The sequence below is a fragment of the Aythya ferina genome (genome assembly GCF_964211825.1).
Source record: "Aythya ferina genome assembly, chromosome: 17".
In the NCBI taxonomy this organism is placed as follows: domain Eukaryota; kingdom Metazoa; phylum Chordata; class Aves; order Anseriformes; family Anatidae; genus Aythya; species Aythya ferina.
In genome coordinates, this window is record NC_140316.1 from 15,721,108 (window position 1) to 15,745,128 (window position 24,021).

At 41.6% G+C, this 24,021-nt stretch overlaps 1 protein-coding gene across 3 annotated transcripts in view; it reads right to left on the reverse strand.

Moving 5' to 3' along the window:
• Window positions 1-24,021, reverse strand: part of TTC28 (tetratricopeptide repeat domain 28) — a 150,960-nt gene that overhangs the window by 63,598 nt on the left and 63,341 nt on the right. For all 3 annotated transcript variants that reach the window (XM_084538758.1, XM_084538757.1, XM_084538759.1), the window contains one exon: window positions 2,036-2,183. In XM_084538758.1, coding sequence (XP_084394884.1) covers window positions 2,036-2,183 — 148 coding nt within the window. The remainder of the gene's footprint in view (window positions 1-2,035; window positions 2,184-24,021) is intronic.

Below are 24,021 nucleotides of genomic sequence, written 5' to 3' on the forward strand. Positions count from 1 at the left end.
GCAACCTCAGAATGCCATGTGCTCCTAGTTTTCATCATCTCTGCCCCTCTACAATCAGAATGTATATGAATAACTACAAAAGAGGATTTCCTACCCTTCCCTGTGTGAGTGTGATGCCGTTTACCAACAAACAGTTAGATCCTGGGATTAAATGCAGATGTAAGAGAATAGAAATAATTGCTGTAACATGCCACCAGGAAACAAAACTGATTAACAGTTTTTACAATCCTAGGCAGGTAATGCATACAAGCATAGGGAGAGAGAGGAAAGCACAAGGCAAGGAAGGGTTCCTGGTAATCCTAAAGTCAAATAGAAAAGGTGAACTAGCATGGTAATGGAAGGGCCAATGCAGAGGTCATTGCTCCTCTCACACAACAGCAAACAGGGAGGGAAGAAACGTCACCACAGCCAGGTGAAAGATGCAGCATCAGGGGTTCATTTGCTATAGAAGCAAGTTTCAGCTTCTCTACATTTTGCAGACCTACCCTCCCTGAATCCCTCAGTGTCTGCTTTTAATAATTTTTTGCACAACACTAACACTTACAGACCCTTTTGCCTTTCCAGTTGCTCATATTCTTTCTTTGAATGCAAGTATTCGGGAAGCAACCACTCAAACCAGTCTACCCATAGCTTGAAATTATCAATTATCCTGATGGAATCAAATTACACAGGACTGGTTTTACACCATGATACCCAAACAGATCTTCTACGTCTCTCATAGGCAGCAAACTCTTGTAAAGGGGGGCAGAATGATAACTAACAACTACTGAAGTGTTCACAGAGTGCCTAGCTCAGTGGGACCAAGCTCCTGAATATTCATTGCAGTAGTACAGCATAGACACACACTCAAAACCAGTACTTTATAAGCAAAGCTAATCTAAAATTTGTCAACCACTCAGTGAGAGGATAACAACTGGAAAGCAGCAACACTGAGAAGCACAGTAGGGAGCAGCAATATAAATACAAAGCTGCAGTATGTCAGGACAGCGAGATCATTCAGCTAGACTGGGGGCTGCTTACAGAGTAATACCACAACACCTGCATGCTAAGCAGCAGCCACAGTACATTTGGGTACCGAATGAAATTAGCTTCACACATTAACTGCTATATAGGATAGAAACTTCTAGATGAATCCATATTAAAGGATAGAGAAAAACACCACGGGGAAAAAGAAAAAAAGATAAAAAAACACTAACGGAAATATTTTTTCATTTCAGTGCTTCTTGACCCCTAAGCCCTGGGGCCTCCAGCAGCATCTGCTAATTATGAGAATTATCATGTGTCGTTGCCATCCATCCCCCTCCCCCCCCTCCCCGAAATACCATTGGGACACAACAACAAAGAGCTTGCAAGAGAAACAGAGCAACAGAGCAAAGAGGATACTGCTACTTTCCTCTAGACAGGAAAATCTTTGTCCCTGGAAATGGGGACCATTATGAAAGAGGCAAAACAGGTACAGCTAATACTACCTCAATGTCCACGTTATGTCAACATTCTTCCCAAATATAAATGAAATAGCAGAGCAGACTTTTGCCTTCCGGACCATTGTTTTGAGATACAATAATACTGTGGAAAATCTGCCAGAGTACTCGTCTGGACAAACTCTGGCCCTGACCATTTAGGACTCCCTGTGCCCAGTGGCCAAGCACTAGAGCACTGTGGAAAATTGTTCCTTGTAACAATAAAGCCAGGGCCACAGTAATGCACATCTCCATCTGCACCACTACTGCATGAAAGACAAAGCAGCAAGGATTTCACTGGAACTCTTACACAATGCCAGTTTGATTCATCTCTCCAGTGCTTCTTGAGTGGGGTGTCACCATCTTGCCATCCCACTGAATCACAATATTATTTTTTTTATTTCCTCCTCCTACTTTGAGCTCTATTTCTCAGCAGAAAAGTCAAATCCTGAAATCATTCCCTTTAGGCCTCCAGATTTCTCCCCCTAAGATGCTGGCAGAGTTACCATAGACTGAAACTACTGCCTTTAAGTACCACAGCAGCAGATCACCTCAGAAAATTTCCTGGCGCTTACCTCGCATGGGAGATTTCATGGCAGCCTCGACCATGCCAACCAGAAGCTGAAGACTCTTGGGATCCTGAGCCAGACCCGATGCAAATGCTGCCAGTGCATCTGCATGACGTCCGAGATACTGAAGGGCTACGCCCTGTCGGAAGTATGCCTGAAAAAACAAAAGGAAGAAATGTCAATTACTAAATTGGTAGAAGTCACAAATACTGAGTCTGCCAGTCACCTCACACTGGTGGACACTACATGATCACATTCAGGATTCTTTGGTCATGCTACATATAATTGGAAAAATCCAGCATTACAGCTTGGTTTGTGACTGTCCAGCCAGTCACTTATCCCCACTGTGTGATGACTTCCTTGACCTTTGCAAGGCCTCTGAAGTGCTCTGGAGACCAGGGATGGTAATTACTATTCAGACACACAGCTTTCCCCTTGGATTCAGCAAATTACTTATTCTGACCTTCTTATAACCAAATGCTCATTCTCTTGAGACCTCCATTTCTACTCTCTTAGCTCACAGAACATAGAAAGAACACGCTTCCTTTCTCAAAATTTCTCACCAATGAGTCCAATATAAACACTGTATTAGCAGAGAACAAAATGTATTGAAAGCTCAAGTTGCAATGAAATACTGTACAAAACTCCAAATAGGATCAGAATCTCCCTTATCCACATGCATCTCTCAATGCAGATAGGGCCCAGCATTGTCCCACTTGCTGGGTGCAGCAAATGTCATCTATTGACTCATCAACCCATCTCACGCCTGTATCACCCCTGGAAAGTCAGGTCTCCAATTTACAGTACATGTGAACACCATTCTGTTCCAATTACAGAATCACTTTTGAACCAGGATGCCCAATTCAGAATTCTGAAGTTAGCTTTCCTAAGGGAAAGGGAGAATGTTCTGTGCACACAAAGCAAGTACCACACTTAGGATGGATTTTTTTGTTGGTTTTATCATGAATGAACTGACAGTTAAAGAAACATAGATACTGTATCAGCCAGAGAGCTAAGCAAACAAATACGCCATACTGTTGAATTGCAGTATGCTGCTGCATCAGGTTATTTACAAAGTGACCAGGATATCGTTAAGTGATACCGGAGTAGGCAGTTCAATAATCCCAGACTATGAGTCTTGAAGTGAGGCAGGAAGACCCTCCTCTTGCAAGAATATTTTGATGGAACTGAAGAAAGTGAGGAAGAGCACTGTGTTGAGATAAAGGCTGTGTACCAGGGAGTGAGAGCCAGAAGTGCACCAACAGTGCAGAAAACACAAGTCAGAACCATGAGCAGGGAGAAAATGAGATTGCACACAAAACAACAACAATGAAAAAGAACAAAATTATTTGGAAAAAAAAAAGAAGGGCACAGGTGAGACATGCTAAATACAATGAGCTTGAAAGTACAGTGAGCAACTGCTCTTACTGCAACCATGTAAAAGAACTGAAATGCAATCAAAAGTGAGAATCAGACCACAGACTAACAAGTAGTGAAATTTGGAGTACCATGTTATATATGCACTTTTTAGACTGAGCCAAGACACTCATCATTTTGAACACATTTACAAGAACATTTTTCTTTGTTTATTCCTTTCAGTGGAAACCATTCATGGAACCATGCAATACCTTCAAGTTAACTTCAATCTCTTCTCACTACACATTTGCATTCTTATATCAACATCATCACTATGCATCTGAAAAGCATTCCCAAACAGAGCTTTTGCATTCCCCTCAATTGTGATACCAAGAACCCCCACACAAAGCAAGAACTGCAGAAACGTGTCCTACTCACATAAAGCAATGGCAAAGCCTCTGCTCACAGGATATGCAGAGCTACCTTGAGACCTACAGCATCAGAGAGCACAGAAACCACAACCCAATATTTACTCCAAGTGCTGAGACATATTCATAGCACATACCTCTGAACACTGTATTATATATATATTAAAAAAAAGTGTTAAATCTTTAAAAACATCTTTAATATCCATTATTCAAGTTTTATCTTCATGTCCAACTCATATCTTTATAACCCAAACTTTGCTGTACTCTTGGTTCACTGAAAACTACTTTGATAGCACCAGTAAAGATGCACAATAGAAAATAAAAACTTATACTGTATTAAAGAGTGCTTAAAGAACATAATACTGCTCCTTAAGATTGGCTCCCAGTATCACATTCATGAGTAAGACATAATCACTGTTTGTACCCATCTGCAACAGATACATTGTGCTCAAGATACTTTAAGAGTACATGTGTGAAGGTCTTTTTACTTGCATGGGATAAATCTACAACTGATATCCAAACTGGTATTTCAGCAGATGCTTTCAGAATCCAATCCATGGAGGCAGAGATTAAGGAAAATCAGAAATGACATGAGAAATTTAGAGACATGAATATTTAATTCCTTTTCCATTAGCAATCGTTGACTGTAGAACTAGTTTTAATGAATTTGATGAAAGCAAAATTCTTTTCATTAACCTTTAGTATAAATGTGTTCTTATTGAACCAAACAAGCTACTGTACTGGAAACCCAATTCAATGTTAATTAGATTACTAGCATGATGCTTTAAATCGCTGAAAATATAAAGAACTAAGAGATGTGAAGCAGCCATAAAACATGAGTTCTCCAAGCAGCGAGTGTGCTGTCACCTAAATCATGATGTACACTTTTAAGTCCTACCCCCCCCCCCCCCCCCCCCGAATTATAATTTAATTACTTTCTTTACTGCTTCATGACAGAGGCAGTTTGATGCAGCATGTCTCTGATGGGGGCCTTTCAGACCAAGGCTGGTTTCACAGACCCAGGACTAATGTGCCTGCCTAATCCAATTATCAAGGATGAGGGCACAAATACACAGCAGCCAGCAAGGGAACTCCACATTGTGCATATCTAACATCTCATGCTTTACAGAAAGGTAGAAGCCTGTCACCTCTTCTCTCACAATGCATACTACCTGTATTGAAGGCACATCAGAAGCACACTGCAGAATGTCAATTCAGCCCCCAAACCCAAAAAGCCGTATAAAGAGTTTTAATGAAAAGGCAGAAGGGTGATGGATGCTACAGACAATGCAGAGGATACTCTCATGGCCTACAGAAGCGAGGAATTACTATGGTTAGGATTTCCAGGGTTCAAAAGGGACCATGTAGTTAGCGCAATGCTCTCTACATCCCATCCTATACAAAGGCTGTAGCAGAAGAAGTAAGAAACTCAGCTTCAGGAACTCCTCAGCTACAGGTGCAGTAAAAAATAGCTTTCTTGTGTCCCATGAAGAAAAATGACCCCTGTGAGGAAAATGGGGAACAAGCATGCTAAACAAAGCACACACAAAGCCTCTGCCCTACTACCAGTTCTTGTACAGAAATTCAGACAAACATCTCCTAGCGGGAAAACAAACAAACAAAAAACAAAAACCCACCACACGTGCAACTTGACAACAGAAAAAAAGCCTGGCCACAGGGTGTCAGAGCACTGTGCAGATTAGCAACATGCCTGCTGCACTGACCATTGCCTCCCCAAGAGCTTGCAGTGTGCATCCCACAGCACTGAGGAACAGAGCCCCCAGCCCCGAGTTCTGCTCTCGGGGAGACCACAGGCTCCAGGTGATAGAAAGAAACGAGGCAGGGAAGAGATTGGCAAACAGTATACGGTTCAGCAGCATGCACGCTCCATGTCCTTGCTGCAAAGAGTTCTTATTTCCTCCCCACATCTATTCCTGGAAACCACTTAATCTGAATACAAACCAGCATTCAGAGCCCAATAGAAAAATCAAAACAACAACAACAACAACAAAAAAAAACACAAACAAAACAAAAACAAAAACAAAAACTATTAATCTTAACTGAAGGAAAATTTTGGTCAATTTCTCTCCCACAAAAATATTTTCTTCCTTTCTCCTCCAGTTTCCAGTTTATACAGAACCCTCTCCACATACTGTGCTCCCCACAGTCCTTTAACAAAATAAATAAAAAGCATTCACATCATCTATTTCCTCTCCAAAACAGGCATTCACAAGTTATTTTAGCATTGGAATGAAGACACCATATCGAGGGAAAAATCTGCAAAGAGGAAATGGAGAGAATCACTCCTTGGAAGAGGAAAGGAAAAGGAAAGGCAGGGAGCCAGCAGCTGCAGCTGAAGAAAGGAGACAAAGAGCATCTTTCCAACACTGATGAAGACAGAATCTTCCCACGCTTCAGTAAACTTTACATTTCTGATCTTCACATAGCGCGACTGAAAGAGCGCTCACAGAATCACAGAATGGTTGAAGTTGGAAAGGACCTCTGGAGATCCTCTAGTCCAACCCTCCTGCCAAGCAGGGTCACCTAGAGCACGTTGCTCCTCCTAAAATGAAAAGCATATTTATTTACCAGTGATCCCAGGTAAGAAAAGCCCATTGATTCCTTTAAAGGAGATTAAAGCAGCAAGAAGATGATGCTTTGCTAAAGACAGGACAAAAGAACAGCAGGTGTATTCTGACCAGTGGCTCTTTGCATCCTCAATGTAATACAGAAAGCCGGAATCTCTTGTATTTTTTCAGGCTCTGCATCACATTTTCGAGGAACACCAGAAATGCTGTATTAGATCAAACCTCACAAACCTATACTTTGGTTACTTATCTCGAAGGGAAGGTGGCACCAGAACTCTTCCTTCCCTCCCCAGCTGGAAGAAAACCTTTGGGCAGTCAGATAAGTGGTAACCAATGCAAGAAATATTTTCACCCATATATACCCTGAAATGGAAGGATTTAAATTCCTTCCAAAAAGATAACTTTGGTATTGAATCCCGGTGCTCAATTGTTTCTTGGATTATGCTCTGCTTCAGCTGCAGGTACCACTGACTAGTTGTACGTAGTTTTATTTACTGTCTCTTACATTTCAACTACACTGACTGAGACCTTATTTCCACCTGAAATGTTGGCTTAAGTAAGTAAGAACAGGCCATCTGTTCTTTTTGCATAAATCTACCTTATTTCCTCTTATTTATATCTTCTCAAAGATAACCGCTTTTAAGCTTTTAATTCTTTGAACAGGTTTGGTGTCTTTTTTGCACTGATTAGTTTTACTTCTCATCTCATCAGCCTTACCCTTTTTTGGGCAGATTGTGCCTCACACCTATGCACAGAGCTCCGGAGGCATGGACCTGTGGTAACAGCAAGATATTCTCAGAGCATCACCTTGCAAAGGGCCTTCCCAATCCTTTGTTAACATACTAATGAATCAAGTTCCCCCTCTCTTTAAATCTCCTTGCAATGGTGCACCTGCAGTGTAGCACCAATAGAATAGAAGTCCACAGTATTCATTTGCATCTAGTAACATATTTCAAGGAGAAAGAGCCAACTCAGGACAGATCACAGGCATACTTCAAGACATGCAGGCCCATACTCCCCCGAGTCCAGACTCCCTTTGGTTTCATCAGACCTTCCAACTGCCAACAAACTGGACCAATTGGGGCAGAAAAATGTTGCTCGTTTTCTCTGTGAAAGTTAAAAAACAAACAAAAATAACAACAAGAAAAGCAAAAAACAAGCAAACAAAAACCTGCAGATAACGGTGCCCTGGCGAGTGGGACACCAGACAATTCTCCCATCCTCTCTTCATCAGGGAGCCAGCAGATGACTCTAGGAAGAGAGATACCTCCCCCTCCTGACAGCTTACCCCTGTTACTGCCTGTGTACCCCCTTACACTCAGTGATGTGAATGCTGGCTTCAAGCCTCCTGGTCAGTCAGTGCCTTCACTGGGGAGAGAGGAGCTTTCACTTGTCAGCATACAGGCACGGTGTCAGCAAATCCCTGTAGTTTCCTGACTGCAGCTCTCACAAAGAAAATGCCATAGCGGATGGTAAACAAACACTGCTTTATGAACAGGTTCATTGAGGTCAGCTGCTGATGCATAGCTGCAGAGCTCAGAAAAAAAATAAAAATAAAAAAAACAAACAGGAAATATACACAGAAGTCCTTTGTCTTTTCTGGCAAAGAACTGATTGCTCAGTACACTCCCCACTTCTAGCATTGTTTCGGGAAGCAGATCCTGATTCTCCTTTTAATATATGCCACATGGGTCCTAGCTTGGACCTGTGTTTTGGAAGGATCAAGTATTGCAGCGCTGCAGCTGGCAATCAGTATTCTCTAAGTGATAGGTGGAACTCCACTCTCCAACAATTTACAATGCACTTAAATCTGAACAGAAGTTTATTTGCTAAAATGGAGACACTTTTAAGCTCTGACGCTTATACCCTACAAAGTAACAAAGCCCTGCTTCAGTCAATAGAGGAGAAACTTTACTACATTAAAAAACAGACAAAGTTTCTATAAAATTACTTAAGAACAAGAAATAGCCAAATCACAAAACAAAACCTGAATCTGAAACATGCACCTTAGTTTTAAGAGAAGGAGCTGTAAAGCTGTATTTCCTATATCTCCTTATCTTGCTCACCATCGTTTCCTTGATCCCTCCCTACACCCCCCTACTGATTGCTATCTTCATAGCATCTCCTCGATAACATCCCTCATTTTCTGCTGAATTCTCCAGAACACCCTCAGCTGCTTCACCGTGTTTCCATTTCCCTCCCTTCCACCACACCCACACTCCTATATCTTTTTTGATCTGCTCTCCTGACTTTTCTGGTGAACATGCAAGGATAATCTGAGAACGTCTACAATAATTCAAACACATGCAAAAAGAAAATCTTGCTCTTTGATGAAATTTGGCACTCGATGCATCTCCCTCAATAGAAACTATTTTGTCTTGTCCTTTGTGTGAGCACAACTAAACTCGCTCAGCTGCTCCCACCTCCAGATTCACCAGCACGCCACGGGCTAACAGCATCTACTGCATAACCTCTAGCCAGAGCCAGCTCAAACTGCGTGATCCTTCTGCTGTCTTCACTGCCAACCCCTACAGCAAGCGCAGCAAGAGTGATTACACAGGGAAGAGGATTAAAAAGTAAGAGGCAGCTTTAGCAAAGAGCTGATCTGATTGTGTCACTGGTGCTAAGCAAGAGAGACTATTAGCATAAGAGAGAGTAAGTTCACACACTCATGGACCTTCTGTTCTGGGAAATCAGGCCATACTGCAGCCTCACACTTCTCAGTCAGCCAGGTAACTGCCATCACTTCAGACAAGCTACAGATTTCATATAGCCGAGTGGAGATGGTCTGGAAAAGAGGACGGGGATGGAATAATGAGTGCTTTATTGAAAGCACTGCTGATACTCTGGAAACAAAACCAAAAAAATCATTCTAATTAACCTGCAAAATATATTTGGCACTTGTGGTTTGAAGCCATACAAAAAACTGGCCCCATAACAGAGACGGCTTATTCAGCAAACCCAAGCACGGAATGCCTACGCTCTGAAGCTGCAACACACCCAGCACAGGACCCACCCAAAGCGTAACAGTTCTTCCCTCCTCGTGGAGATTTTGCTCCCCTCACATATTTTCAGGCTTGCCTTTTTGCCCTGTGCTTTTCAGGACATGTCATTATTTTCATGGCAAAAATATTTTTCAGTGCTTATCTCTACCTTTAGCTTTAGATAAAGTGTATGAACAAGAGGAGAACGTGAAAGAAGATGTTCCTAATCCAACACTTCTGTTTTCTGGAGGAGGCTGACGGCTGAGCCGGAGCAGCATTTAAATGTCTGCCTAACAGGCATTCTCTCTCTCTCTCTCTCTCTCTCTCTCCCTCCCTCTCCCTCCCTCTCTCTAGAATTCTAAACACAGATCCTATTTGTTCTGCACCATTTATTGACCAGTGTAGTTTCTATTCAGGCTAGTCTTTTTTTCATCTGTGTTTATCAAAGCCTATTTAATGCACAAGGAGAATTTCTGTCCTGTCCTTTGAGGAGCTGCCACTGAACTGGCTGCTGCAGCAGCACACAGATAATGCAAACGTAAAAACTCTTGCTAGAGTTCTGATCCTTGTCACCTGAGATCCCATCTACACAACCATCTAGAACCTGAATATTAGATCTTCAGGTGCAACACGAAACAGGATTAGAATGCAAATGAAATCACTGAAATGACTGATATTAACACTGGTTCTGATATTGTTATGAATTCTTCTAATATCAACATACACAAACTGTTTTAGGAAGAGCAATATTAACTGGCTTACAATTAATACAAAACAAGCAATAAAGATAAAAATACAGGACAAAGAAATTACATTTATGAATATGAATGGGACTTCTTGTCTTTCCTTTATATTTCCCAAGACCCTGCTAAATAAAAACAAGTCTGGTAAAGGAAGTCCTAGATAATTCAATGCTTTTCTTACCGGATAAGGATCAAAATGTACTATAATTTTTTTGGACCAGTGGTCTAGGCTTTCACAGCAAATATTCATACTGTACTGGCATCTGAAGCAGGGTCTGGTACAACTCTTCAGGCTCATACCACTTTTCCCTGCAGAATCCATGGCAATAAATCACTTGGATCCTCAGCGCATCTTGTACACAATGCTTGCAAGAGTTAGAGATAGGAAACAGCTGCAGGAGTTCAATCCTGTCTTACCATTGCCTCTTCTAAGAAAGTCTGATGCATGACCTCACATTTCTAGAATATGATTTAGTATCAGGGTACAAGCGTTTTCACACAGGTCCGTATTACATTCTTTACTTGGCAGGATGGTGTATTGTTTATAAATATTCTTAAATAGGTAGAACCAGGGCATCAATTAGCACATAGGAGCCCAGTGAGAGCATATTGTCACATGGCTTCCTTAAGTCACACTGAACTAAACAGGTAGAAAACCAGAAAACGTAACTTTCTCTCTAAAGTAGGGCAATCCCTTCAAGAACGTGATGAGCGAAGGTCAACACATACAACAGATGATCCTCTCAGATCATGCCAGCAAGAAATCCTACTGAGAGCAAGCTGCCCACAAGGAGTGCAATGACAAAGACATTGTGGCCTTCTACCCGCCAAGGGTCAGGCATCCCTCCTTCCTGCCCGCAGCCAGCTCACGTTGCTCATGGCAAATCCAGGTTCAGCTGCTGCAGATCCACACAGGCTTTGAGCAGGAGACACGACACTCCTTTGGGGGGGCTGAGGGCTCCTGCACCTCTATCTGTTCATTCTCCCTTCTCTGCCCAACCCCTCGCCTTCTGTAGGTGATCCCTTTGCAAATCCTGTGGGTGGTAACGCTGCACTGCATATTCTTTGCCCAAGCTGCATTACTAGAATTCATCCAGTAATTTTGTCATCAAACTTCAGAGTCCCACTCACATCATGAACTGCCAGCCAACTTTTAACTTGGTAATAGAGACAGAAAGATGAAACTGGAATGACACAGATGAACCTGGACCAGAAAATAACTGTCAAACAAATATGGAAGACTTGGAAAAAAAATCTGTCTTAAGACAAAGACCTTCATTGTACACAAGGGAGGAAATTCAAAACACCTTTATAGTCATGTCAGCTTCAGACTCTGGACAACCAATTATCCAGACAGAAAAGGCAAATGTATAGAAATACTTTTTCTACAATACTCCCTTAGTTTGCAAGATCAGCAGATGATGCCAAAAATAGCATGAATAATCTATGAAGCATTTAATCAGCCTGTCCTGAGTCTGCAGGACGCTTCTATGTTGGACACACCCATCGTCCTGCGTGGGGCTGTGCCGTACTTATTACCCAGCTCCCTCATGGCCTCGCACGCAAGCAAAGCCAACATCTGACGAATACAACACACATGAATACAGAATAGGAGGAAAATACGGGAACAGCCACTATGGCTTCTTGGGGCCAGGCACCAGGTTGAATCTTTCTTCTCTAATTGTAACTGCTTTACAGCCAAATTTTTGAGAGAAATACAGGACAAATCTCTGCTGTGGGATTTCAGGAATGTGGGGAGAGGGAAGAATGTGCTTTAATTCAGAACACATGCAAGCACATGCATAAATACTGCCTGCAGACCATATGCATTGAAATGCTGCTTTCACAGTTAAAACTGCACCCCAGATAACAATTTTCGTCCTGAATCCATATACTCAGCTGGCACCTGAAGCAGTACTATTAGCCTACCCTAAAGAACAAGCAGACATCTGACAGATGTACCATCTCTGCAGCATAGCTTCTTTGTATTTCACCCCTGTTTCCAAGATGTCTCAACAAAAACTATGTCACCTGAAAGTTGAAATTTCCTCTAGGTCCCACTGACTCTCCATAGAAAAGCAGGAAGGGGTGTGTGTGTGTTTGTAAAATACTATGCCTTGTTTTATCCAAAGGGCCTCATTTTTCTTATGAATTGTGCTTCCACTATCACCAGTGGGAGACTGCACAAGTCATTTTCCCACTGGTATTAAATGTAATCATTAGTAACGGAGTCAAGTCTTTGCTTACTTAATTTAGCACAAAAATTAACTGCACAGCTTTTTATATAGCTTAATGTTGTTGCTCCATTCCTGCCTGCTCCAGGCTTGCTCTAGAAATACAAGCTACAATTTAGACTCTCCTCTTCAGGGAGCATCTCTTACCTCTCACAGCAGTGCGTGGAAACAGAATCTTCCCACTTTTATTAGTGACAACTATTAAGCCTTATCTAATAGTAAGAACTAGCCTTGAGTGCAGTAAAGCACTCTAGACAAGCAGCAACCAGTCTGCTGGCGCCCAAATACAGCACAGGGAAAGAACAACCAAGTTGTCATTTAGGTTGACAGGCACAGAAGCAAGTATAGCGTCATCTAGAATTCCTCTGCAAGTTAGCAGAAATAAAGTTTTACTCAATTTCTGGCTAAACAAATTGCAGAAGAGTTGCAGAAGAAAGGGTAAGCCACCTTCCAGCAGTAACACCAATCCTAGTAAGATATTATTGAAGATTTAATAGACACAGAATTAACACAGAACTAAAAATAAATGGGTGACACCTGTAGGGTGTTTCTCAATAAAGTTTGGGACAGTGAAAGGACTGTTTCTAACATATAATTTGTCTAGTTTCAGGTCTGTACCATGATTTATGTTGTGTTAACATTTAATATTTATCTGCAAATGTACATCTGCACACAGTTCTTCCAGTTCTAGCAATATTTAACGTGTTGAGAATCTTTGCAGAATTCAAATATATACAAACATACACTACTATTTGTAATTGTACCCTTGAAAGAAAAATAAATGAAAAAAGCAGTACAAAGGGGAAATAGGGAATAATAAAAATCACGTCCTAAACTGGAAAACACCCATCACAATTACTCTTTTTGCTGCTCAGCCTTAATGTTCCACCTCAAACTTTTGTTGCCTCACTTCGAATTAGTCATCCGAGTAGCAGCTTAAATGACTGCCCCTCCTCTTCAGCATTTCTCCATGTTGCAGGCTGGCCATCTGTGCAAGTTTAGGTGGATCACAATGAAAACACAATAAAATCTAGAAGTGAGACATTAAAGCATCTGGTCATCCCACAGTCACGAGGCTTGGCATTCACAGAAAATCCAGCAAGAGATATTTCAAAGATCTGTGTTAGATAATACAGCACTAATGGACTGGACAAAGTCCTGGTGATCTGGATTCACAGTTAAGACAATAGGTCTTTTCCTAGCTGCACAACTGCTGATTAAACTAATACTGTGCAATGATTTGTAAATAGTGTCTTACAGTAAAACTACAGAGGTTGACTAAAATCTTGAAACCTGGACTTAAGAATAAATAATGCTATTATTACTGTTGTCAGCATTCGTCTGTGTTTTCTAGGCCAGCAGCTCCAACAGATAGCATTAATGGCCCACCTTCATCCTCCAGCATCAGCACAGCACGCAGCTACCAGCTGGCTCTACAGCCAAAGGGACATTTAGCTCCAGCAGCATGCAAACCATGGGACAACACTCTCAAGCAGCTCCCCTGTAGGAAAATACTGGCAAAGCCTCCCTTCAGTCCCACAGTACACAGAGGCCGGACATCCTGCAGATGAGTATGTTTCCTATGCGATAGGACCTAAATTACCAGAAGAAAGCTATTACCATCCCTGTCACCCCTGTGGCAGTGCTTAGGCTGCCAAAAAGGAAGCTGCTAACTGCCCAACAAGACAGCCAACCACTGTGCCATCGCCTTCCTTCTACATCCCCGCTCCCCAGCAGGATGCATCCTAGTAACCCTGCTCCAATTCTGCAGGGCAGGCGGGTCCTGGCAGTTTGGTCTCAGACCTCCCTCCACACTTTCAGTTTTCTCCTAATAAAGGCATTCACTCTCTGCCTGAAGGACTGGACCCTCACAGCTTCACTGTCCCTGCCCACAGCAGCAGGGTTGGAACCAGATGATGTTTAAGGTCCTTTCCAACCCAAGCCGTTCTATGATTCAGTAAACTGAGATGAAAAGGAATCAGCCAAAATCAAGACAGCTGGAAGACAGAGACAATAACTTGCACACTAGCACTTCAGAGCTAAAACGGGACATCTCCAATTTTGAGTCCAATAATCAATAAAACATTTGTTTTCTGTCAGCTTTCTGCTCTGTGATGTCAGCTTTAAACTCTGACACTCTGAATCTGCTCATTTCTTTAATAGCCATATTAGCTTGCTATTCCAAAAAAGGATGGAAAACAGAGGTCTCCTCATGTAGAGATTTTGTCCATTTACAAAGGTACTTAAGCAAGATGAGTACTAAATCTTGCCATTTTTCATATGGCTAAAATATGGTAATTATGAAGGAAAAGTACTGAAGTCATTGAAAAGACTACCTAGGCTGGCAAGATGCAGCTGTGAGAAAAAGACAAGTGACTTTGTTCTTAGTTATAAAGGACATTTTAGGGAGAAAATTTCCAGTTAATCAGAGAGGAAAGTTACAGTTACAGTACACTTGCTTTCTATTTCATTTTCAGCATTGCAACAAGGGGTAACTAAAGTTCCTTCTAAAACCATAGCTCTATAGCTGCTTACCTGCCCTGGTTTTAGTAACAAATTTTTCTGATACTAAGAAAATGAAACACACATGCTTAATACAATCCCTTTGTAGAACTCTCACACTGGCCATAAGGCTATTGCTATGGAACGTTTCTCACTTCACATAATGGGTATTTCCAAGGCACGGGTAAGGAAGACAGTTGCCTTTTTTTTTTTTTTTTTAATGTTTCTTTTAAAGAAACCGCCCCAAGGGGCGGACCCTTGGGTTTTCTTTGAATCTCAAACGTAGTATGAGGATTTTTATTTTTCTTGGTGAGAAAGACATAAGACATTTGAAGTGGGAATGAACAAGCACAACAGTTAATAGTGAATAGTGGTGTCAATTCCAAATGGCTAGCGCTAGCCAAGGCACACAAAGGTTCAGTCTCTCTAGCAGAGATAGAGAGCGAGAGATAAAGTTTCTGCAGGAATTGCCCAGGAACTGCCAATTCTCAGTGCAGCGTGTTTTACTTTTATTTCAGTTACCATTAACAACAAGTTTAGGTAGAGGATAAGCACAATCTTAAGACAATGCACACTTGCCTCACCTCAGGAATTCTGATTCTGCTCCTGCTGTTGCAGTCAGATCTGATCATTTTTAGCAAGGAGAAACAAGCACTAGAAACAATCACATGACACAGCACAGACCTGGGAATTCCCTGGGAATGTGCCTTTCAAAGGAAGATCAACCATGTGTCTCTTATCCTCTTCCTCACGTGCTCTACTATCTAGATTTACACCCAACCACAAAGTCATTTCATGCATTTTCATTTCCATTCTAAAACTGGGTAGGTAATTTTTGGCCTAGGCATGCAACACAACAAGACTGCACAAAGTAAACGAGTGGCAGTGCAGAAAGGATCCAGTAATCTACACTCGGCAATAGGCCTCTTAAAAGGCTCTGAAAAAAAAAAAAAAAAAAAAAAAAGAAAAACACACACACAAAAAAAACTTTGGCTCCAAAAATAGTTTTCATTTTATTGAGTTTAGCATTACAGAAAAAAAAATAAATGAAACATTACAGAAAAAACTAACAAACAAAAAACTTCTGAATGACAAGACTACTAGTGACTCAACTACCAATACTTGCTCAAGAATGCAACTAGTGCATGTGCATCTATCTGTGAAACAGTAACGATTTGTTTCTTAACTATCAGTGAAATTTACTGCTATCCACTGAACATGCACAAGGCCCAACAAGCCAAGCTGACAAGCACATTAAAATGGTACAGCTGGGTACTTTGGTACTTTGACGCTGCAGCTCTGCCACTTCCTTCTGAATGCTCAGAAGGACTTTTTCTGACAGGCAATTTCTATACTGAACTTCCATCCCCAGTCACTTCTGGCAACTGTGTTGTTCATTATCACTGTAATTCTATGATACTTCAGTGGTTTTCAAACCATTCTATGACCACATGGTGTTGTGTTCCCCCTCCCACACACACAGGTCATGAAATCAGTATAGCTTTGTGGAAGTACTTTAGACTACAACAACTGACTTCTCACAGTACTAGAGCAAAACATACATGAAAACATCAGGCAGCAGGACAGACAACATGAAATAAATTTAAAATGTTTGTATGAGTTTGGTATGGTTATGCTGAAGTGTTACTAAACGTAAGACTGACTAGATTGCCATGGAAAAGTAGCAGTACAATCTCTACAGATCTTTAGTTCTGTATGTGGTAAAATGACATGCCTCAAAACTCACTCAGAATACAAAACTATCTGGACAAACCAACAAAGCAGGAGCTCAGCCTTCCTTCTGTTTGAAACCTGAGTCTAGCCACATCATCTGACATACAATTAACTGTCAACCACCTTATAAACCTAACTCAAGACGTGTAAAAACTGGTTTCTTTGGAGCTGGCTAATAAGAAAATTAAGTTTACTAATTATACATGCTGCCACCAGCTTATGTTTTCAACTCCACAACTTTGTGCCTCACATGAATGCCGGGAAATCAAATGTCATCTTCCTGAAGCATCCTGTTTTGAAATTTAAATTGGATGTGAAGGAGAGGTGACAGCTTGGCATTTCTAAGATGTCCACATTCACTGACATCCCCAAAGCTTTTTATGCAGTCTCCTTCCCACCTCCTGCTAAGTTACAGCCTTTGAACAATCACTGCAGAAGCACATGGGGATTTTTGGGGTCATTGAGCTTCCTCCTCATTTTCACCTGGATGTATTTGTTTCAGGGTTGTTAAGAGAGAGGTGAATGGATATTAGGTGTAGCAGTCAACAGCAGAGTAAAAAAAATCTGACAGAAATCCTCTGAGATTTCATTAAAGCAGCACAGTTTTAAGTGTACATTTAAAAAAAATGGGGGGAGGGGTATGCAGTGGCTAGAGAATCAGGTCTCTTCTCTTACCAATGTATTTTATTCAAATGGCTCAAAACCCCTGTAACTGCTGACAGATAAACTTTGATCAGCTTCAAATATAAGGAGTGCTTTAAATGTCAAAGAACTGAGGTATTGTAGTATTTTAAACAGACATTTTAGGATTTTAACACAGGCCACCTTCCCAACGTGCGAGACACATCCATCAAAACATCAGCTATGCATATGACAAGATGTTTACAGAGATGCAAGTGTGCTGGAACACACCTTGAGAGCATTCAGAAATACACTGTGCTTTGTAGTAAAGCCATTTTCCTAGCATATATCTCCACAGGTTCATTTTAAAGACCTATGTAATCTTGAGCTAGCCTCCCTATCTCAGGGCAGAAATAAGTACTTTATTAGAAAACAGAACAGAGGAAGGGAAGTAAAAATAAAAATCACAATGGTATAGTCTCTAAGAGCGAACAAAATATAACACAAAAGTAAGATGAAATGCATAGTAATAAACGTGCAAGATAATGGAGACATGTTTACACACAGGTGGCTGCCAGGTACACTGCAGGGTAGAGCAGTTCCAGATGTCCCAGAGCAGCACCTGGTGCTCAGGATGGACTGTGGCAGAGACGCCCAGTATGCCCAGTGTGCGTCTGCTGTGGAACACTGGCTCCTACTCACGGTCCTCTCCGTCTGCGCTCTGTCAGCACTGCCTGCCAAGAAGGACAAAGCTGAGGATGGGGGAGAAGGCGAAAATCAAGTTTGTGGAAGTACTACATATAAAAATCTCTAAGGTGAACATGGAAAAAATTCTTCAGTATGGGCATCACATTTAGCGCGGTCTGCCAGATCATTACTCTTGCAATGCAAAGGGGAGAAACATCAACCCTGTGGTTCCTTATAACAAGCCGCCTCCTTTATCACAGACCTCTGAAGCACCAAGTAATTTTGTAGTTGCTATGGAAACTACTAGCTTTTACTGAACTGCCCTGAAAGGGTCAAGAGATACCATCAAAATGGTACATTGTAAATTATTTCCCTGCTAAGCATCTGCTTCCTCTTCATTGCCCTGCTACTTCTCTGTTTTGGTGTTAGAGGAGTATTTAGAACGACTCCAGAGTAGATGTCATTCTGAGGGGGGGGGAGGGTGGTCTGCAACAGGTTAAGTCCAAAACCAGCACTTTTTCTTGCTCTAATAAATTGTAATAAATTCTTCACACAGAGGAGCTGTTCCAAGTTCTTTTTCACCAACACTCAGGCTGAGCAGCTATAGGACTGTGACTATTCTCTCCTTCCCACATCAATGCTGACTTGAGACAGGGAGAACTGGAGTGGAGAGTTGGCTTTCACTGGATTGCCAGAGGTTTTGCACTGCTGGTTACAACAGCCATGGAATGAATGACCCACGGACTGATCCACTTGTGCCTTTGGAGAACGGGTGAAACGGAGCAGCAGCAGAGAGCCCATCCCAGCGCTTGCTCTGTAACCCTGAGATGATAACGTCTCCCTTGCTAGCATGGGTCTACACACCAGGAACACAAAACATCACCTTGCCTGCACTGGGCTACCAGAAAACAACAAAATCTACCTTCCTTTATTCATCATGCGGACATTAACACGTGAAATCACAAATGTGAACTAACAGTATCTGTTCTTCCAGGCAAAAAGAAGAGCAAGAGTACTCAATACATTTCCAACGTCACTATTAGTCACTAGAATTGTATCAGTCCCACAAAAATGCCTTGCTTACCACCAAATTCTTCACTAACCCCATTTCTTGAATGTGTGCCTATTGCAAACCCAAAAGCATCAGCCGAAGGTAACAAGAATGCACAAGTAAGGTTTCCTCTGTGGGGAACGCCTAGGCAGAATCAAACGGAAATCTTTATTTCAACTTCTTGCATCTTAAGCTACAAATGTGCTTATCCAAATAACGGGTGGGCAGGAGAGAATATTTTATTACAGAACATACCTGAATTTCAGAGGCTGCATGCCAATACCAGGCATGTCCAAACTCTGCCCAAAGGCGATTCAATAAGTGACAGGCTCTGCTCCCTCCTCATGTGCTCTCTCCATTTTCCACTTTGCTGAAGTTGTACAACTGATGAGGAAGAATGCAAAAGCTATCTCTGTATAGAAACATTTTGGTCTCCCTCACATATCCCATGAACTCCACTACTTCTGTAAAGTCCTGGCATAGAAGAAAATATTCTAAAGTCTGAGGCATTAGGCATGGCTTGATATGAAGACTCCAGCCTTTATTCAGACTTTCCATTCCACAGAACCCCAAGAGAAATGAAGACATTTCTGTGAACATCCATAGGAAAAACTTCATCAGGTGGTCAGTTCATAAGATTAATTTTGGTTCTCTTTTCTAAAATTATCTACCACATTCTAAAACTTCTACACACCAAAACAGTGTTAGCACTGTACAGAAACTGTAAATCATGCAAATACAGCTACAAAAACATCAAACCCAAAAAGGAATCCAAAGAATTTGTATCTCACAGTCACTTCCAAGTAACAGGAACTCATTACTTTTGGACTCTGATGCAGGCAAGTGCCAGGTGATAGATTATACAGAGGGTTGTGTCTGGCAAACAGAGGGCACAAGCACCTCTGGAGGCTACAGACTTGGGAATTCTGCAAAAGAAAGCCAGGCATCGCCCTCCCCAGGGAGGAGTGGCTGACATGCCAGAAGGCTGGGCTGCCATCCAGCGGGACCTAGACAGGTTGGAGAATTGGGCAGGGAGAACTTTAATGAAACGTAACAAGGGCAAGTGTAGAGTCCTGCATCTGGGCAAGAACTCCCAGACACCAGGATAAGCTGGGGACCGCCTTGCTGGAGAGCAGTGAAGGGGAGAAGGACCTGGGGGTCCTGGTGGACAGCGGGATGACCGTGAGCCAGCACTGTGCCACCAACACACAGACCTTGCCAGCAGGGCTCACAAGGATAAATACTTTATTATATAGTTTTTTCAACTTCCTGTTCCATTGGCCTCTATTTTGGCATTTCCACAGGAGACTTTCTGAAAAATGGTATGTTGTTGTTTCACTGTTGCATTCTTGTGGAACAAATGCAGCCATGCTGAAAACTAAAATTTATCTCTAAGGTAGGAAGAAGTTAATAATTACAGTTTGCTGAGGAAATCTCCAAGCAATAGAGGTAGCTGTAGCCTCTTTGTAGGAGGTATAAAAACTTGAATAACCTTGGGCTAGAGGTTTAAGACAGTTGACAACAAGAAAATTTCCTCCAAAAGGTACCAAAAAAAAAGCCACAAGAACAAAGAGCAGAAGTGATATCTCAGCCCTGTCTGCTGCCTGCCATCAAGCTGCAACTCCAGAGTGCTGGGAGGTGAACAAGCAGGCTTAGTGAATAATTGAAGACAAAATGATGAAACCTCAATGTCAGAGACATAACACAGTTTTGTAGGTTTCAGCATGAAGCCTCTGAATTCCCAAATAAGACACACTGAATAATTTATTTCTGTGTCACTAGTAGGTCAGCAGCTGTTCATTCATACCTAACGATAGTCCAACACGCTTCAAGATACTTGGATGGGTCTGAAAGGTTTAACTAACTGGATTCAAAGAGAACAGGTGATGAAAACTCACCCATTTACCCTTACAAACACTAAGCTCAGATATAAGTGTTCAGACCCAGCAGACATGCTGTATGCACAAGGCCCCACAGATTCTGAACTTGCTTTACTGCCACTCAACCACTTCTAAAGCTACTGTAAGTGCTATTCTTCAGGAGCAAGGCAGCAAGAAGCTAACCTGCATTGGGTTGGCATCAGGCTGACATTTATCATCCCACCACCCAGACCCGTGCTCACGCAGTTCTAACCCAGCAGGCTCATTGTACTTCATAGAACCCTACAAATTGCATCAGTCTCAGCAAAGGGTAAGAACATCAAGCCAGAGGAGTTGGTCCTGTCCTTCTGCTCCAAAGCTCTCCTTCTCATAAGACTAGCAGAGACGCTCACCACAGGAACCTAACCTAATGGTCTGGTTAGATATAGGAAGGCAAGTACATTTGGGGAAAAATAACCATGACTGACAACTATGTACCTACTTCTTTTAATCTGGAATACTCCTGGTCAGCTCCTGACTTCACAAAGGCAATGCGCCTACTGTCTTGTATTTGAGCTCACTCTTCAGATGTGCATCAACATGGAGCTGTCTCCTTAGAAATGTTCCTCGAAACACACTGGAACAAATCTTTTCGCAGATGGACTGCTTTCACACACAAAGTGCTGCCAGACTAAAATATTGCATACAATATTATGGCCTGACAGACAAAAAATCATTACAGGAGCTGGCTTGCAGAAAGTCTCCACAAACTAATGACACCAAAGTAAGCAAATCAGGAGCAGAGCGCTATCTAGCTATGACATGAATCTGAAAATGACATAGTGCCCGAGGTCCTACTAATAAATAAAATCCTTCACCTTATAAGACAGGTTTTCTCCTATGCTACACTGTAACAGGAAAACAATTCAGTTCACCTCTGACCACTGCAAACTGTAAATTTGCATACATTAACTTTACAAAGCAGCCTATTTTTGTTGTATCTTTAGCTAGAAGACTGGATTAAAACCAAGAAGAAAAAACACAACAGCCAAACAAGAACACAAACCTCTTCTCCCAAACACACTACTCACCAATGTCCACAGCTGTCACCAACAGCTACAATCTGTTCCTAGTTCTAGGAATATTCAGAACTCCTACAAACACTGTGGCATTAAACCAAAACCTACAACCTAAGCACAGTCTTCTGAACTAAAAGCATGACTGCTTACATTTTAGTATAATAATGTATTTTCAGTAACAGATTTTTTTTGGAAACGTATCCTGTATTCAGGATACAGATTCGTGCTTTAGTAAATATTTTTCATCACTACCTTTGAGAATCCTAAATTCTTGGAACATGGAGAATTTTGAAGAACAGGATATGGGGGGAAAAAAAAAGTAATTGCAACTGATTAGCAGATTGGAAGATTTTAGTCCTATAAATTAGCCACTGGCCTTTTGCTTTTCATTCTACATATGAATCAGCTGAGGGAAATTTTGTCATTCTAGATACCTCTCAGGATTTATCAGATCTAACAATGAGATAGTACTTGACACTGCAAGCACCGGAAAAGAAAAAAGAAGAAAATCAATTTATTTTTTTCCCTCTCAAACTGAACAGATCATTTTTGATCACTTAATCCAAAGTAACAAACCTGAGAGAACAAGAAATGTCTTTAAAATATGGACCATTTTCAGTGTTAAACCACATGTATAAATTTTGAACCAGCCAGCCCATGAGGAGAGTTTCGTTCTGCCCCGAAACTTCAGCAGGGTACTTCTGAAGAGGGGAGGCAGGAGGAGTGAGATGGCCAAATGCCCAGCAGGATCAAAGAGCAAAACGCAGTCTGTCCTAGAAACCTGCTTTCATGGAAATCTGCTATAGATCACATAAATTCACAGACACCTACCAAACACAGCAAAGCTTGCAAAATTTAAATCAACTTTCAGGCATCAAGGACTTATTCACATGTAACAGTCCTGACACAACACACGTCATAGCTGGAGCAGATAGCATAAACTACAGTAAGACTGCATGACATTTTTTATTACATAATCCCCATTTTCTGTCACTTATAAAATTTTGCAAAACTATTACCGTTGAAATTTCCCACACTAGTTATCCACACAGCACTAATTAGCTCAAAAAAATGCAAAATGGTATAGCAGTTTTTTAGAGCAGGACTGCAGGGATTGTTTTTCCCTTTGAGTTTACAATAAAAATAAAAATAATCAACTGCTTATTTTCCCTCTCTTTAAAAATGTGGAAGCAGAACCTGAAAATTAGCAAGGATACAACTATCTCCTTGACAGGAACATACCTTTCGAACATATTCTTTCCAAATGGAAACAAATTTGGCCAATCTGCAGAACCTATACTCCAGAGAGTCTTGGTATGGTTTAGCAGTTACCTAGCCAGCCAAATCCCCTACAGATTTTATTTCTTTTTTAAACCTCCATGCTGTAAGATGTAGAACTTCCCCTAAAATGCCCTCACTCAGAGGGTGGTGAGGCACTGGAACAAGTTGCCCAGAGAGGTTGTGAATGCCCCGTCCCTGGAAGTGTTCGAGACCAAGCTGAATGAGCCGCTGAGCAACCTGCTCTAGCAGGTGGCATCCCTGCCTTTGGCAGGGGGATTGGAACTAGATGACCTGGTGGTCCCTTCCAACCCAAGCCATTCTATGATTCTAAGAATGACTCCTGCATGAAGGCATTGAGACACTTGGCACTAGTAAAATAACTCAGGAGAATCCACAATACTTTACTATCACACAAGAGCCATGGAACTTCATATCAAGATATGTGCCTTTGGTCCCTCCCACTATCAACCAACAGAGCAGGATAACATAACTACAGCCAGCAATAACCCCTTCAGCCCATGTGCCACAACCACTGCTGCAGATGTAGGAATTTCTAATACTGCTGGAAAACCATGCATCACCTAACATGATTTTCAGGAGAGGGAGGGTAGGATGATTCTTGCTTCTTTGTTTTGAAACAGTATTAAAATAATAAAATATAAACAAACAAGTGTAAAATGTCAAAAGTGAAGGTGTGCAGGCAACCAGTATCCAGGCATTGTGAGTATACATTTTCTCTAATATCAGCATATCCTCTTCCCCAACCAATTGTAAAAAATAAAACAAAACAAAACAAAACAACACAACACTACACTATAAACAAACTCTGGCATTTCCTATTATGC